The sequence below is a fragment of the Poromitra crassiceps genome (assembly GCF_964638095.1).
Source record: "Poromitra crassiceps genome assembly, chromosome: 1".
Lineage (NCBI taxonomy): Eukaryota > Metazoa > Chordata > Actinopteri > Beryciformes > Melamphaidae > Poromitra > Poromitra crassiceps.
This window is the reverse complement of record NC_139623.1, coordinates 96,972,963-96,987,428: the sequence shown is the minus strand read 5'-3', so window position 1 is coordinate 96,987,428 and position 14,466 is coordinate 96,972,963. Positions and strand designations below refer to the sequence as shown.

The following is a 14,466-nucleotide window of genomic DNA, read 5'->3' as shown; positions in this document are numbered from 1 at the left end:
TTAAGGCTGAATGTAAATGCAGGCTGTGGAATCATGAACATGTGAATGATACGTAGGTTTATTGTTGAAATGAATGAGCTAGGCCTACATGCTCTATAATGGACTTTAGTAGTATTACATTTTCTACACAAGGCCAGGCTTGTTTTAATATTTATTCTCCATTTCTCTCCAAGACACTGAAGAGTTTGATTCAATTGTGTCAGTGACGGAGAAGCCGAATGAGCAGGCAGCTCATGTTGCAGATGAGAGATTACAGTCAGAGCTTCCGACTTTGGGAAGTATACATTTACACTAGTTCTGCAATATTATGAATCGTTAGCATAATATATATCACTGTCTAGAAATCAAGCTATTACATGATAAAAATTATGATTTAATAGTTCATTATAATGGGCCTCATTATGTGAAAGAGTCCCTTTAGTCCAATGACTTTCATAGAGCATGTACCGTAGATTACTCACTCTGCTGTGTGTCCCATCTGTCCTTGGGATAAATTTAACTTTTTTGAGCTGGCCATTGTAGGTGACAATATGCACACAACCACATACTGTAGCAGGATATCCGATATGTGACAAGTTTAAAATAGTACTTCCACTGAAATATAGCATTTAATTTATTTATTTATTTAAATGACACAATTGTTACTGACCTACCCAAAGACCATGTTGAACATCGTACTTGGAGGATCAATTGCATCAAATATAGTTCATACAACACGGGTTAAAATACTTCTTAAATGTCTTTTACTTATCAGATGTCTCAAACTAGACTTGACTTACAGGTAACACTCACGATGGAGGTGGAAAGAGAAGATACTAGAGAAACGAAAGAGGAGCCGGATTCCCTTTCTTTGACACTGCAAGAAACCACTCAGGCAACATGCAACAATGAGTCGGGCCTACCTGTAAGTATAAAGAAAAATCGCTAACACTTTAGAATACAGCCCACAACTTACAGTGTAAGTACAGGGCAGAGATGCTCACAAGTAATTTTTTGCAAGTCCAAGTCAAGTCTCAAGTCTTTGAGCTCGAGTCCAAGTCAAGTCTCAAGTCTTTGAGGGGCAAATCCAAGTCAAGTCTCAGGTCACAAATCCAAGTCAAGTCTAAAGTATCTTACAGATAAGCGTTCTCATCTGCTGCATGCCATCCAGTCTGCTTAGAATACTGCATAGCTAAAACTAAGGAATTCAAAGCATGTGTGCATGTGCAACTGTATCATCCTCACTCCTTTATCTATTAGCATACAGTATCAGCATTGATTGGATGGCATTAGTAGACATTTACTTAATGTTAATGCAAAACATTTTTTTAAATAAAGATTGTTCACAAGTCCCAAATCTCAAGTCCAAGTCAAGTCTCAAGTCTTTGGGGACGACTCTCAAGTCAAGTCTCAAGTCATTGTGTGTGCGACTTAAGTCAGACTCAAGTCCAAGTCTCAAGTCCTAACCCTAACAAAATCTGTACTTACAGGGTAAGTACAGGATACAAACTAAGTACAGTACAGGGTAACAAAATCTGTATTTACAGGGTAAGTACAGGGTAACAAAATCTGTACTTACAGGGGTACAAAATCACATCTGTAAAGTTTAATCTGTACTTGATGTTTTTTTATGCAACTGTATTTATTGTGGGGCTAATTTCTATGTAGCTACTTTGTCCTTGAGAGCCACAACTGGAAATAAATCCTGTAGTTACCCTGTAATTAATTACTTTGTAATGACTATGTAACTAGGAGGCAATTGACACTGCTTTAGAATACAGCCCGTGCCCCTGTAGTTACCATGTAGTTGTCACCGGGTGGTGTCTTATAATAAAAACCCTTTTTCTGTTGGGGAGCAACAACAAAATGCAAGGCGGAGGCAGAATAAAATAATGTGTCCTTTATTACAACAATATATATAAAACTAATCTAATGGATAAAAATGTTCAAAGTTCATGGAAGTTCCAGTCCTCAATTGTCCTTTGTCCTCACTCCTGGAGACAGGCAGCAGACGAGTCCTTCGTCTGCCGGGGACGGCCGATCACAGCAGCAGCTTAGAATAAAAACAGATATCTCGTCAGGGTGATGGGCTTCCTTAAAATCAGTCTGTTGTTAAAGCTAAAACGGGGCACTCAATAAGGCTTAGCTGGGAAAAGATTTAACAAAATAAAAATAGTCCACGGCACACCAAGAGTTCAACTCAGGAACAAATCAAATAAATAAATGTTATGATTGCACTGCAAATAAACCCACTTCAAATCAAACGAAATAAGACCCAGTCCAACTGTCGTAGCCTAGCCCACGTTAAAGCGCTGGTATTAAAAGGCCCACTTGATGGATAACTATAGTTTAAAAGGCGTCAATATGGGCGCCGATAAATAGCTTGCTGCGCTGGTAAAGTGCTGTAGAGAAGAGTGTAAGAGAGGGACTTAACTGGAGGAAGGGCGGAACGCATCCCCACCCCTCCACTTTGGTCCAAGGCCTCCTCTCTCGAACACCGAATGGCACTGGAACAGGAACGGCTGGGTAGTTCTCCCTGGTGACTGGGCTGGCTCTCAGGCTGGCTCCCCCGGACGGCTTCCTGGGTGCAGCAGACGGCCGCTGTGGCTGTAGTAGGGCTCACACTGTCTCCCGGACCTCTCGAGCACGGACGGGTGCTTGTGTCTCTGCTGCAACAACAGTCTGGTCGGGTTTGGCTCTTAACCGCTTTCTGGCTCGTCTCTTCCAGGCACGCTCTCAATGTCTGCTTTCCTCCAGCTCTCCCTCTGTCCTCTCGGCTGCTGCTTAAATAAGAAAGCCAGGGGGAAACCAAACTGCCCGCACCTGTGTGCAATTGGTGCCAATCAAACCCCTGTGGCAAGAGTAGAAGGCGTGGCACTCAATCTCTCACACACACACACATAGACACTAGTCACCCTGTGACATAGTTACAGATGTTAAGATGAAGATGTTACAATGTTACAACAAATTTTGTTACCCTGTACTTACCCTGTAAATCTATAGGCTGTATATTATCTATACACATTCTCTCCACAACATGGCACTAGTTTGCTCTTAGAATGACAGTAAAGAATTGCTCCAGAATTCTCCCAAGCTGTTGTGTCAGCTGGTGGTAACAAGTTGTTCTCCACAGATGGTTGAAACCAAAACCAGCTTGCCTACAAAGTCCAGTGCTGCCCGTCCCTTCTCCACTCTCTCAGCTGAGGCTGTGTCTGCTGTCCTGCGCCCCGCCCAGCCCCCATGCCTCACTAAGCCCGGCCCACCACCATGCCTCACTTCTGACCCCAAGCCCAGCCCAAATCCAGCTGCACCAAACCTGGAACAACTGCAGATGGAGCTGAAAGATCTGAAGGACGAGTTGGAGCTGATGAAGAGTCAGCATAAGTAAGTTTGTCTCTGTCCAGTGGCGTAGATAGGAAGTATGGGGCCTATTCACCTTATGTTCCAACACAGGGGTCAGCCTGTCTTTCTGTTTGGATCAAGGGAATGTATTTGCAATTGGAAACTGTGAGACAGAACATGATACACACCATGCTAAAGAGAACATCCTATTCACCTTATGTTCCAACACAGGGTTCAGCCAGTTACTTCCTATTGTGTTTACACTTCCTGTGACAGTACAGTACTAGTGACCAGGTAAAAGAGACGGTGTTTTGAACAGGAAGTCATAACACAACTGGGTCAAGTGGGCGGGGCTACATAAGGTGAATATGCACGGGGCCTATGCTCCACTTTCCTCTTTTACACCACACCACCATTCATTATTCCAATTATGACAAACGTCTATGTCCACTCAGCCACAACTCAAACACACCTCCACACATGTGTGTACAGATCAATAGAGACAGTCTGTGTCTCATCATAGACACTGGGGTAGCTGGCTGGGGGCGTGGTCAGGGTGAGGTAAATCCCCCGTGCTCTCCATTCAGCATAGTTAGCATTTAGCTGCTAGCCCAGCCCAGGCAGACAGGATCGGGGATTTAACCCCTGCAGTAAACGCACATCTGAACAGACGTCTATGTACCTGCTCTAGAATCCTCAATCCTGTAGTGTAGAGCCGCAGCACCGTCCTTTGGCGAGTCAGCCCATTGAGATATATGCGCGCCCAGCCGTAGTAACATTTTGTGGCGTTCCCACACAGCCCGACTGCTTCTATTGTTGAGCACATCCCTAACCTGACAGCGCTAATCAGTCCCTGACCAAGGCACTGGCAAAGCTGGAGTTTGACCCCGTGCGCTGTTGCTGCCCACTGCTCCTAGTGTGTCAAGTGATGGCTTAAATGCAGAAGATACTTGTACAACAATGACAATAAAGGAATCTTCAATCAATCTTCAATCAATGACCCAATTTGTAATCCCCCATTCAAAAGCTGTCCCGGGAGACTGAGGGACTACAGGTTTTGTTTTTTTAATATATGCAGGAAAATAAACACCCGGCCAAATTGTATTCCTGCGTGTTCCAGCGTGTTCGTGTTGCAGTTGCTGTATCATATTTTGGAGAAGGTTTTGTTTGCAGTTTTGTAGATTTCAACCATACATGTTTCACAATCAGAGCAATGTGAAATGAAATGCAGAGTATAGCCTTGACGACCACTTAGTCATTTTAGTCCAGATTCCTCAGTCCCACTCTACACATCACAAGCTGAATGGCATCATGCAGGGATGGAATCTGAAGATAGCACACTAGCCTAGCTGTAACTATTAGGCCGCCATCTTAATGCTTTCTCTGTTATTAGCCCCATCAAGATTCTAGCTTGGAAGGGTAACTTTTCAGTAGTCCAGAGAGAGAGAGAGAGAGAAAAGCCACCGATTAGTGGGTTATTGATATTTCCATCCCTGCATCAGTGCCTTTGTTAAAGTTTCATATGGAGGATTTTTGGTTGCACTAATTTGACATCTTGTTTTTTAGCAAAGAGATTAAACTGCTGATGAATGAGCTAGATGAAGAGAAAAAGATTCGCTTGACATTACAGGTATGGCCTGAACATAAAGGTGTCTGTACAGTTTAGTCATCATTATCATCATTATCAGTTTTATGGCAGACTGCTTTTTTTATTGCCTGTCATTTTTGTTGTACTATGAACTTTCATACTTGTCAAACAATGCATTTATAACCAGTATGTAAGTGTGAAGTCATAGAAGGTCACGCAAAAAAGGATGTATCACCTCCCTTTTTATGTTGTGCTTCAAATTATATTCAATATTATTGCATTTCTTGAAATTGACAATCTGTAACCTCAAAATGCAATACAATAGCATAATAATAGAATTTCTGTAAAATATGTTTTAAAATGAGTATAAAATATTGATTGCACTTAATATCATACAGCAACTATAGGCTACTCACAGTTTGAATGTTTCCTTCTGTGTCAGATGGAGGTACAACGCATGAAGAAGCACATGTCTAAATGAGCTGAACAGAGAACATCACCATCCACAAAGTCAAGAGCTCTTTATTTAAGAAACCAAAAAAGAAGAAAAATATATATACTCAAAAATATCTGACTCATTGAAAAATATGTATTTTAAGATGTATGAATACAAAAATAGATATATTCCCAGTGATTTTATATATATATATATATAACTTTTTCTAAAGTGAACATGTTTGTCAGGACAGTTTCCCTGACCTTCTCATTCTTAAAAGAATGTGCTTTAAACAAGAATTTGTGTGTTTTTGTTAGATTTGAAACCACTCTAACAATATTTGTGAACACAGCAACTCTTTCCAAAGCTCTCCACTGAAACAAGACCAATGTGCACTCGGTGGACTTGGACACACACACACACACACACACACACACACACACACAAAAAGAATTGGAGAGAGTGTTTACAGATTTAAAGCATAAAATGTGAACAAGTTCTTTTTCAAATGTTTTTGTAATTGTATCAACAAAGTCAGTATCACATTCACTGTGATTCGTCAGTAGCATTTGCCCTCTGATGACATCATCTCTAGATGTTTCTTCTAGCTTTGAGGTGATTCATTCTTGTTCAAATACATGAATTAAGATTAAATAGTTTAATTTTGCCCTGCGAGCAACACACAGGAATTCAGTTTTTCTGTTTTGGTGATTATGATTATTTTGTCAATAAATAATTTGATATCAAGTCCGTGCTTTGACATGCTTATTCTTTTGTGTAATAAATCCTGGAGGGACTGAACAGTCATTCTGTGTGAAATCGAGTGATTTTGGCTCAGAAGTTGGACTCTTCACATGGAATAGGTCTGAAGGTTCTTTCCTTGTTCTCCTCTAGAAGGATGTCATATCGACAAAGAGGCCTGGATGAGACAAAAGAAATACAGAGCAGGTCAAATGAAGATCCAATTTCCTGCATAATCCTCACCATGAGCAAAGTGGTGATATCCTCTAAGGCTAATGCATAATCACATAATCAATATGTAAAGTGTAGCACTGATGTTCCAGATAGTGACTGTGGGATTATGGCAGAAAGCTAACCATACACGTCACATAATGACTAGCAGTTTGTAGCTACATCTAGATTCCCAAAATATGAACAAATCTTTTAGCACAGAAAAAAGTAAAGTGAGAGACAGTTTTATTAATAACTGACAATATTTATAATGTGTCAAGCCCTCTTTGTAATAAGGGTAGAGTTAGAGAAGTAGCCCATGACAATATTTTCTATGTGAGAATAGCTAAAATAATACTAACTAGGTCAAATTTGTGAATATACTGTATATTACACAATAATTTAACAAAACAACTGTGTCCTTGTGTACCTGTCCTTCTGTTCTAGATGTGTGAGACGGATTCGGAGAACACGCAGCTTATATTTGGGCTTGAGTGCATTCCCAGTGGAGAATTTGATGGAGACCTTTTTCACCGACTGAAGGTCTTTGTCAAACTGGGCCAACAACTGGGTCTCTGTGTACTTCTTGAACTTTGATGCTTTACTAATCGGACAAAGAGGAAACAAGCAAAAAGTTAACATGTCCCCCACCAGGGATGTAGTTCCACCCTCGGGTCAGTCCCATTCATTGGCAATGCTGCCCCCTAGCGGCACAAAGTTAGCATTACAGTGTGGAATATTGGTACTTCGTTTGAGGGAAGACTTACTGGTTGATTGTTGCCTCTGCTACTTTACCATCACTGTGCAATTTAATGGTAATGTAGCCCCAGCTTGGATCCTGATTCCATGTCACTATATCCACTCTGTAGTTTGTCCCTGAGAGAATATATCAAGACTTTTAACTCCAAAATGACATCATAAACCCACACCTCTTCTTGGGAAATGACATCATAAACCCACACCTCTTCTTGGGAAATGACATCATAAAACCACACCTCTTCTTGGGAAATGGTCGCTGGCATAAAAATGCAACTCAACATGGAAGATTGCTCAAGTTATCATTCACCTTACGACCTGTGCTCACAAAATAATAGCACGACTTGTGCAGATCAGATTAGAAACCATCCTTCAGAATGAAATATTGGCTAATGAATTTCAGGTTGCAATTATTTTTTATATAGATACAGTAGCATTTTTCTTATTAAACTCTTATGCACATAGAAGAGATAAAAAGATAGATTATTTGCCAGTTTCAGAGTAAATGGGTTTAAAGAATCAATCTAAATATTAACACATCCCTATGTGTTAATCAATAATTTTTCAATCAACAAATTGACACTGATCTTAAAGGGGTGTCTTAAGTTCTTCCATAGAACAAATAGAATTCCTATGATTGATAGTATTTAGTACTTACTGCAATATGGAGATGCTTTATTGGTGGTGAAGAAAGCCTTTGTTTGCTGTAACTTCACTAGCGAGTCTCGCCACTCTGTGACATCATAACCTGGAAGTGAGTGAGATGGCTTTATCAGGTCAATGATACTTACTCTTTGGTTTTCCTTAATTGTCATCAATTGCTTTGTCAGAGTACAAGTTCTATTTTTCAAATGGTGTTTATCGTGTTTTGGAATGAAAATCTAAATCTAACTTTCACAATAAATGCATAGTGTATTTTAATACACAATTTATTACTGTGTTTATTTTGAGAGTGGTGACTAGAGCAGTCCTTCATGATGTGTGTGTGTGTGTGTGTGTGTGTGTGTGTGTGTGTGTGTGTGTGTGTGTGTGTGTGTGTGTGTGTGTGTGTGTGTGTGTGCGCGTGTGCCTGTGTGCGTGTGTTTCCATTCAACTAATGGATAGTCTCATGCCAACCGAAGACAGGGCATCCAGCAGTATTGAACTGATCACAGTCCATGCAGTGCCCATCCAGGAAGTCTTTGTAGGAGGAGCAGGGGAAGGCCCTGCTGCTGCAGGTCCGTGTCAGAGAGTCAAGGAAGAGGAACACTGATCTCTGGTGGTCACATTTAAAATAGGCTTGTCCTAAACAGGGTGGGGAAAAACACATTTGAAGTGGATTATTATTAGTCTACTACTATATTGTTCAATTTGTTACAACATGAATCACTGTGAAACTGAAACATACAGCTGTCAAGGAACTAGTTTTCGAGATCTTACATTTTTCGTCATCTGTGCGAAGAGGTGTGACACTCTACAATAAAGTACCTCTTTACAAAATCAATTGTCCTATAGTCACTATACTGTAATCTTTGTATTTTAAATTTGTATCTCAATCTTAATGACCTTACCAGAAAAGATGGTCTTTGGGCAGCCAGGTTGGTCTGTTCCTCCATTAGCATAGAAATCAATGTGACCTAGAGGCTTTCTGAAGCCCAACGCTGTAAAATGCACAGTGGTCACATTATATAATGACATCGATACTAGTCATTTTATTTGCATAACTTGTATACAGTACAGGTTTCCAAAAGCAGAAGCACAAATAGGCTAATACATTTTTAAAGAGCTTACAAATAGGGATGGGAAAATATTGAAATTCAATATATTGTAATACACCAAAATCTTTGTTGTCATTGACATTTATTTATTACCTTGTATTGTGGTTGTATCAAATCCGTGCCATCCCAATTTACACAGCATTTACAAATCAGTGATATTGCATTTCAACTTAGCTTACCATCTATGTCTGTGTGTAAGGCATCCACAAACTGTGCATCAGTGGGGTCCAGCCGATCCTCCGGGGGTGTGTCAGTGAACTGAGGCCCAGCCGGATCCAGAGCTGGAAACATCCGATCATTATTAATAGTTTATTCCCAAACCCAACAGGACCTGATGGGCTCCACCCAGACCAAATGGGTTTGGTAGGCTGAATCTCTCACTTCATTGTCTGGGTTTGGTTATGGATAGTTTAAAAGCCATTACCACCATGCGCCAGCTCTACCACCTGGCCTTGATCTCACACCATTCTCCAAACTGTTAATGCTGATCTGCACCCTTTTTGATTACTGTAAGTCCTGGATGATGATATTGCTCCTTTGATTTCTTTCCCCAACCCTTCAACATGCTGCATGTATCCACTTTTCTTGACATTGCTCACAGAATACTAGAATAGTATGCTGGAATAGTGTAATGTATAATGTAATTGCTCTCCTTGCTGTTACAGAAGCAGTCCACACCACTAGCGCTGCTTCTCTCTCCTTGATCATTTAATACCTGATGCTGCTTTGCCACCCTTGCTGACCTCAAAACCTCTGGGTCTGCATTGCACTACTCTCTACCTCAGAGGTTCTCAAATGTTACATCTATCTATCTTACAAGATAGAAAATATACCGGGGACCCCTTCATCCTGATTTGTGATTTTGGGCTAAGCTTAATTGTTTCCACGGTAACGTGCTTGACTTTTAAATTGATAGGTTTGTTAGATTAGAATGTAATCCATGAACCATTTTAGATTTAAAGCATAAAATAATGTTGTTGAACTATGAAGCCTTTGCAAAAAAAAAATATATATATATATTTTATTTTTCCTGAAAACTTTTCGCGGACCCCCTGGCAAAGTGCCACGGACCCCTGGGGGGTCCCTGGACCCCCATTTGAGAACCACTGCTCTACCTGACTGACTTCTCTTAAAACCTCTGGGTCTGCACTGCACTACTCTCTACCTGACTGACTTCTCTTACAAGGCAATGTGAAGATGGCTTCTGCCTTCATCGTGTAGCCTACTCTCTCCTGCTGCAAAACATCTCAATCACCATTGACTCCTGCCCAGACAGCAAAACCCTGGTGTGATAGGTTGTGTGAAGACTACAACTCACAAAGCGTAACCCTACAGTCACACTTATTGTGAGTTGCTCTCAATAAGCATCTGTCTCCTGATGACATCAACAAGAAACATCACTCTTGTTTGTAGCTTTTAGAGAAAGCACTATTACACCTGTGTTACACCGCTGGCTTGCTGGGGAAGCTAAGCAGGTCTTGCTGTGGAATCCTTGGGTGGGAGACCATCTGGTGACTGGTGCTAGAAATGGTGTTGGATGACCAGTAGGAGGTGTTCTTCCCTCTGGTCTCATGATTAATATCCCCATCCCCAATGCCCCAGGGCAGAGACAGGGACTCTGTCCTCTCAGTGAGCACCGTCCTTCCGATGAGATGTTAAACCGAGGTCCTGACTCTCTGTAGTCATTAAAGATCCCATCTGCACTCTTTGCTAGAGTAGGGGTGCAACCCTGGTGCCCTGGCTACATTTCCAAACAGGCATTCCTTCCATGATGGCCACATAATCATCCCTTGTCACAATCAGTCCTCAATTCTCCACCATGATAGCTGTTGTGTAGTGAGCTGCAGCCTGAGTGAGCTAGGTGGGGTCATCATAAATGACCTTTCTGTGTGGAGTTTGCAGGTTCTCCCCATGCTCCCCTGGGGTTTCCTCCAGATAGCCCCCTAAAAAAAACATGCAAAAAAGAAGATGGCCACCTAATCATCCCTCGTTACTTAATTGGCACATTCAGTCTTCAACTCTCCACCATGATAGCTGTTGTGTCCTGCATGAACGTTCTGGCGTCAACTGGCTGCCGTGCATTACCCAGGTGTGTGCTACACAGCTATTATTATTATTATTATGTTACTGCTCACAAAGACAAATACGCACGCATGCACGTGCACATGTGCACACACACACACACACACACACACACACAATAACCCTCCGATATGTTTGGGTGCCTTGAAAAGCGCTATATAAATCTAAGCAATTATTTATTATTATTATTATTATTATGTTACTGCTCACAAAGACACACGTGCACACACACACACACACACACACACACACACACTTACCTGTAATTCTTCCAATTTTCCCTTTCAGGTTGGCGCCTACAAAGCCTGATATGTGAGCTCCAAGACTGATTCCAATCATGTGGATGGAGCTCAGAGAGGCACCATGTTCCTGAAAAGATCAAGTGGAGCCGTCATTTGTCTTGTTACACAGAGAGTAGCAGCAAGTCTTTAAAGCCCCAATGTGGAACTTTCTGCTTAGCAGCAGCAATAGCGGCCTCTGCTGCCACAAGTGGTAAATACAGATGCTAATAAATGCTACACTTCCCTGTTTGTACGTTCAGATTCCCATCAGCCTTATTTGACTGTTTCTGCTTGTACTTTCTGCAGTGTTTATAACTGATTCGCTGGGAAATAAATTGCTCCAAATATCCCCCAAAATGTTGTTGTGTCGACTTGTTTTATTGAAACAAGAAGCTAATCGCGCCACTAATCATGTTCCAGGCAACTTGACATGCTCGCTGCAGGAAACAAGGCACAGCCAGTGGGAAATTATAGAGGCACCATTCTCCTAGTATACAATCAAAATTATTTTAAAGCTGCTTTATTAAGGTTCAAAATTTGTATCCACACAGTGTCAAACACATCTCATAGTTACCTGCATCTTTTTAATGAAAGCTGTGAGGTTGTCTGCTGCCTTGTGTGTGTTCTCCACCGCCTTAAAGTAGTTTAGATTAGCCGCTCCGTGGTTCCAGTCCACCACCACAACATTCATGTCTTTCCTCTCCAGGAGCAGCGTTGTGATCTTTTCCAACCACGCTGGTGGAGACCCAGAGGGCCGATAACCATGAATGACAAAGGTGGTGGGTCTGGAGACGTTGAAGTTGGGATGGGCCGACAGGTTGGAGTGGGACAGCTGTTTACCGCACGTTGCATTGGCCCTGGTGTACAGCAACAACCGCATTTTCAGGGTGGTTCCAATGAATGAGTGTTGGAGAGCTAGGTCTGTAAATTCATCACATCTCTGGGCTGGATGTGGGGGTGAGATTAAAAGAACGGCAGACAGAGAAAGAGAGATGGAGGGGTGGGGGTGGATAAAGAAAGGAAGAAACAGGAAATGAGACATGACCATATCACCTTAATAGCCACTGTTATATCGCTCAAGAAAGGTCCCATGCCCTTTGAGTTAACCACCAAAAATCCACACTGATAATTACATATTTCCGTACATGACATAGTCAGCGTGGGAGTATTGTTGATTGGGGATGACACAATTTCACCATATGGTGAAAATGCGTGGAATGGGCAAGTAAGACTGGGAACACATTTTGATTTTGACGCATGGTCTTTGTCAGGGTTTGTAAACCAATGAATTCACCCAATATATCTAAATACAAACGTATATACTAAAATCAACCAATATGATTCACAGCCAGCAGACTTCTGATGCAGTCTCATGGAGCCATAGAACAGGATGAGGGTGTGGTCAGGTGACAACCATAAGCACACACATTTGGCTACAGCCCATGGCTGCCTGGCACGGCAGCTGGAGATCAGTTCCCAGTCAAAAACAGCATAGGAATGATCTGTATCCATTCGATTCTCCTGAGATGGTGGTAGAAATGCCATCAGCTGTTCTCAGGAGCTATTGGCCAAGACCTGTGGCCCTGGAAGTGGTCACGTAGACCACTTAGACACATGCCCATTTTCTAATGAATTGTCACATAGGCCACACTGACACATGGAGTTTTTCAAATGAATTCTCAGTAGGCTACTGCAGGGCTTAGTCATTTCCTCTTTTCCACAAGTTGCTCAACATCTACTGTTAAACATGGGACTTCGATTATGTGTGTACATGCATGTGTACAGTATGTACAAGGCTAAGATATTTGAGGCCATACCTTTGCATACTTGAATAATTATCAGCAAGAGTGGTGTCAGATATGACCAAATGAACATGCTTGAGACAGTGTGCGAAGAATCTGCAGACAGAAAGAGTCATTAGAGAAAGCATTACTCTATTTAAAATACACAAAATAATTCAATTCAAAGAGAGCATCCATGCCAACACATTCCAATACACACACACACACACACACACACACACACACACACACACTTACCTGTAATTCTTCCAATTTTCCCTTTCAGGTTAGCGCCTACAAAGCCTGATATGTGAGCTCCAAGACTGATTCCAATCATGTGGATGAAGCTCAGAGACAAAACAGATACCAAGAGGAATGTTAATATAGCTGAACTTGAAACCACTTTCACTTTCAACGTGATCACTCAGATAGAAAAACACACACAAACAAAACCGATTCCAAGAGGAATGTTAAGATAACTAAACTTGAAACCACTTTCACTTTCAACGTGATCACGCAGATAGGAAAGCATCAAAAATCAATCCAGAAAAAACAAGCACAACAATGGGGTGCGACATCCAGTGAACAGCAAACAAATCCAGTATGGTTGGTTTGATCTTCAGGGCTGTCTCTCAGGTTATAGCAGGTTGCCACAAGAAGAAACACAGCCCAAAAGACATCAGACTCCACTGTCACTATCAGTGGTGTACAATTATTTGCCTCTCTTTCATTTTGGGGAAGAACTTTGCTGTGACACTTTTCTCTCCATCTCTCCTTGGGGACAAGAAATTGGAACAAGCATTTCTCAGATGTATAGATAATCACTTGAAGTTAAATCTCAGCTAGTTAACTATCCTGCTGATCATAAATGCCATATGAGAAAATAAATAAGCTTGCCATCTATAGAACGTACTTATATTTTGACAAGAGTTCCTTCTTTGCCAACTTTCTCTAGGAAAAAAACTGTGATTCTTCAGCTCAGCCAAGTGAGGTTTACCTGAACCAATAAGATGTTCATGTTTGTATATAACTAAAACTCCAATGTGCAGCAAACACAACGTGTCTTCTTTTGGCAGCCATCTATCTGCCAGTGACGGACAGTTTCTTCTGCAAGGCTGTTGTAGACAGTCTGAGTGTTTTAACATGTTCAGATTTGAGATGCATGAGAGAGGTAACTTAACTGCAATGTTGTAGAGTCTTACCTTTGCTGTAGGACAAGTGTTTCCTGGCTTGGTGTGTTAACGGTATTCTTTAGCTTGTAACTGCACACTAGCCTATAACAGTGTTCACTCCAGGAACTGAGACGAGCAACAGCCAAGCAAAGATAGTACTCTCTCACCCTCTACTCTCTCAAGGATAGCCACGCCTCTTGCCCCAGGCCAGTCTGTACACAGGTGAAACATTCCTGTTGTGTTAGGTCCCTGATATCGTATGCCTGATACTCGTGCAGCCAAACCAGTTTAGCCATCTTTTCATGTAGCTGGTGAAATTGACATGTACATAAGGATGACCT

At 41.6% G+C, this 14,466-nt stretch overlaps 2 protein-coding genes across 3 annotated transcripts; one reads left to right on the top strand and one right to left on the bottom strand.

Moving 5' to 3' along the window:
• Window positions 1–623: 623 nt before the first annotated feature.
• Window positions 624–5,480, top strand: LOC310787199 (uncharacterized protein). 2 transcript variants are annotated; one of them, XM_083648563.1, is made up of 4 exons: window positions 624–904; window positions 3,113–3,363; window positions 4,888–4,951; window positions 5,352–5,474. In XM_083648563.1, the coding sequence occupies exons 1-4, from the start codon at window positions 737–739 to the stop codon at window positions 5,388–5,390; spliced, it is 522 nt and encodes a 173-aa protein (XP_083504689.1). In that variant the 5' UTR covers window positions 624–736; the 3' UTR covers window positions 5,391–5,474. The 2 variants fall into 2 exon arrangements, with proteins under 2 accessions (XP_083504689.1, XP_083504690.1); XM_083648564.1 differs by lacking the exon at window positions 4,888–4,951 and having other exon boundaries at window positions 5,352–5,480.
• Window positions 5,406–14,253, bottom strand: lipia (lipase, member Ia). Its single transcript, XM_083648552.1, has 12 exons — window positions 14,156–14,253; window positions 13,212–13,300; window positions 12,990–13,070; window positions 11,747–12,117; window positions 11,152–11,260; window positions 8,989–9,090; window positions 8,603–8,692; window positions 8,169–8,336; window positions 7,711–7,800; window positions 7,064–7,172; window positions 6,727–6,900; window positions 5,406–6,264 (listed from the first exon to the last, which is right to left on the bottom strand). Exons 2-12 carry the CDS (start codon window positions 13,288–13,290, stop codon window positions 6,180–6,182), a joined length of 1,458 nt encoding a protein of 485 aa, XP_083504678.1. The 5' UTR covers window positions 13,291–13,300; window positions 14,156–14,253; the 3' UTR covers window positions 5,406–6,179.
• Window positions 14,254–14,466: the final 213 nt, after the last annotated feature.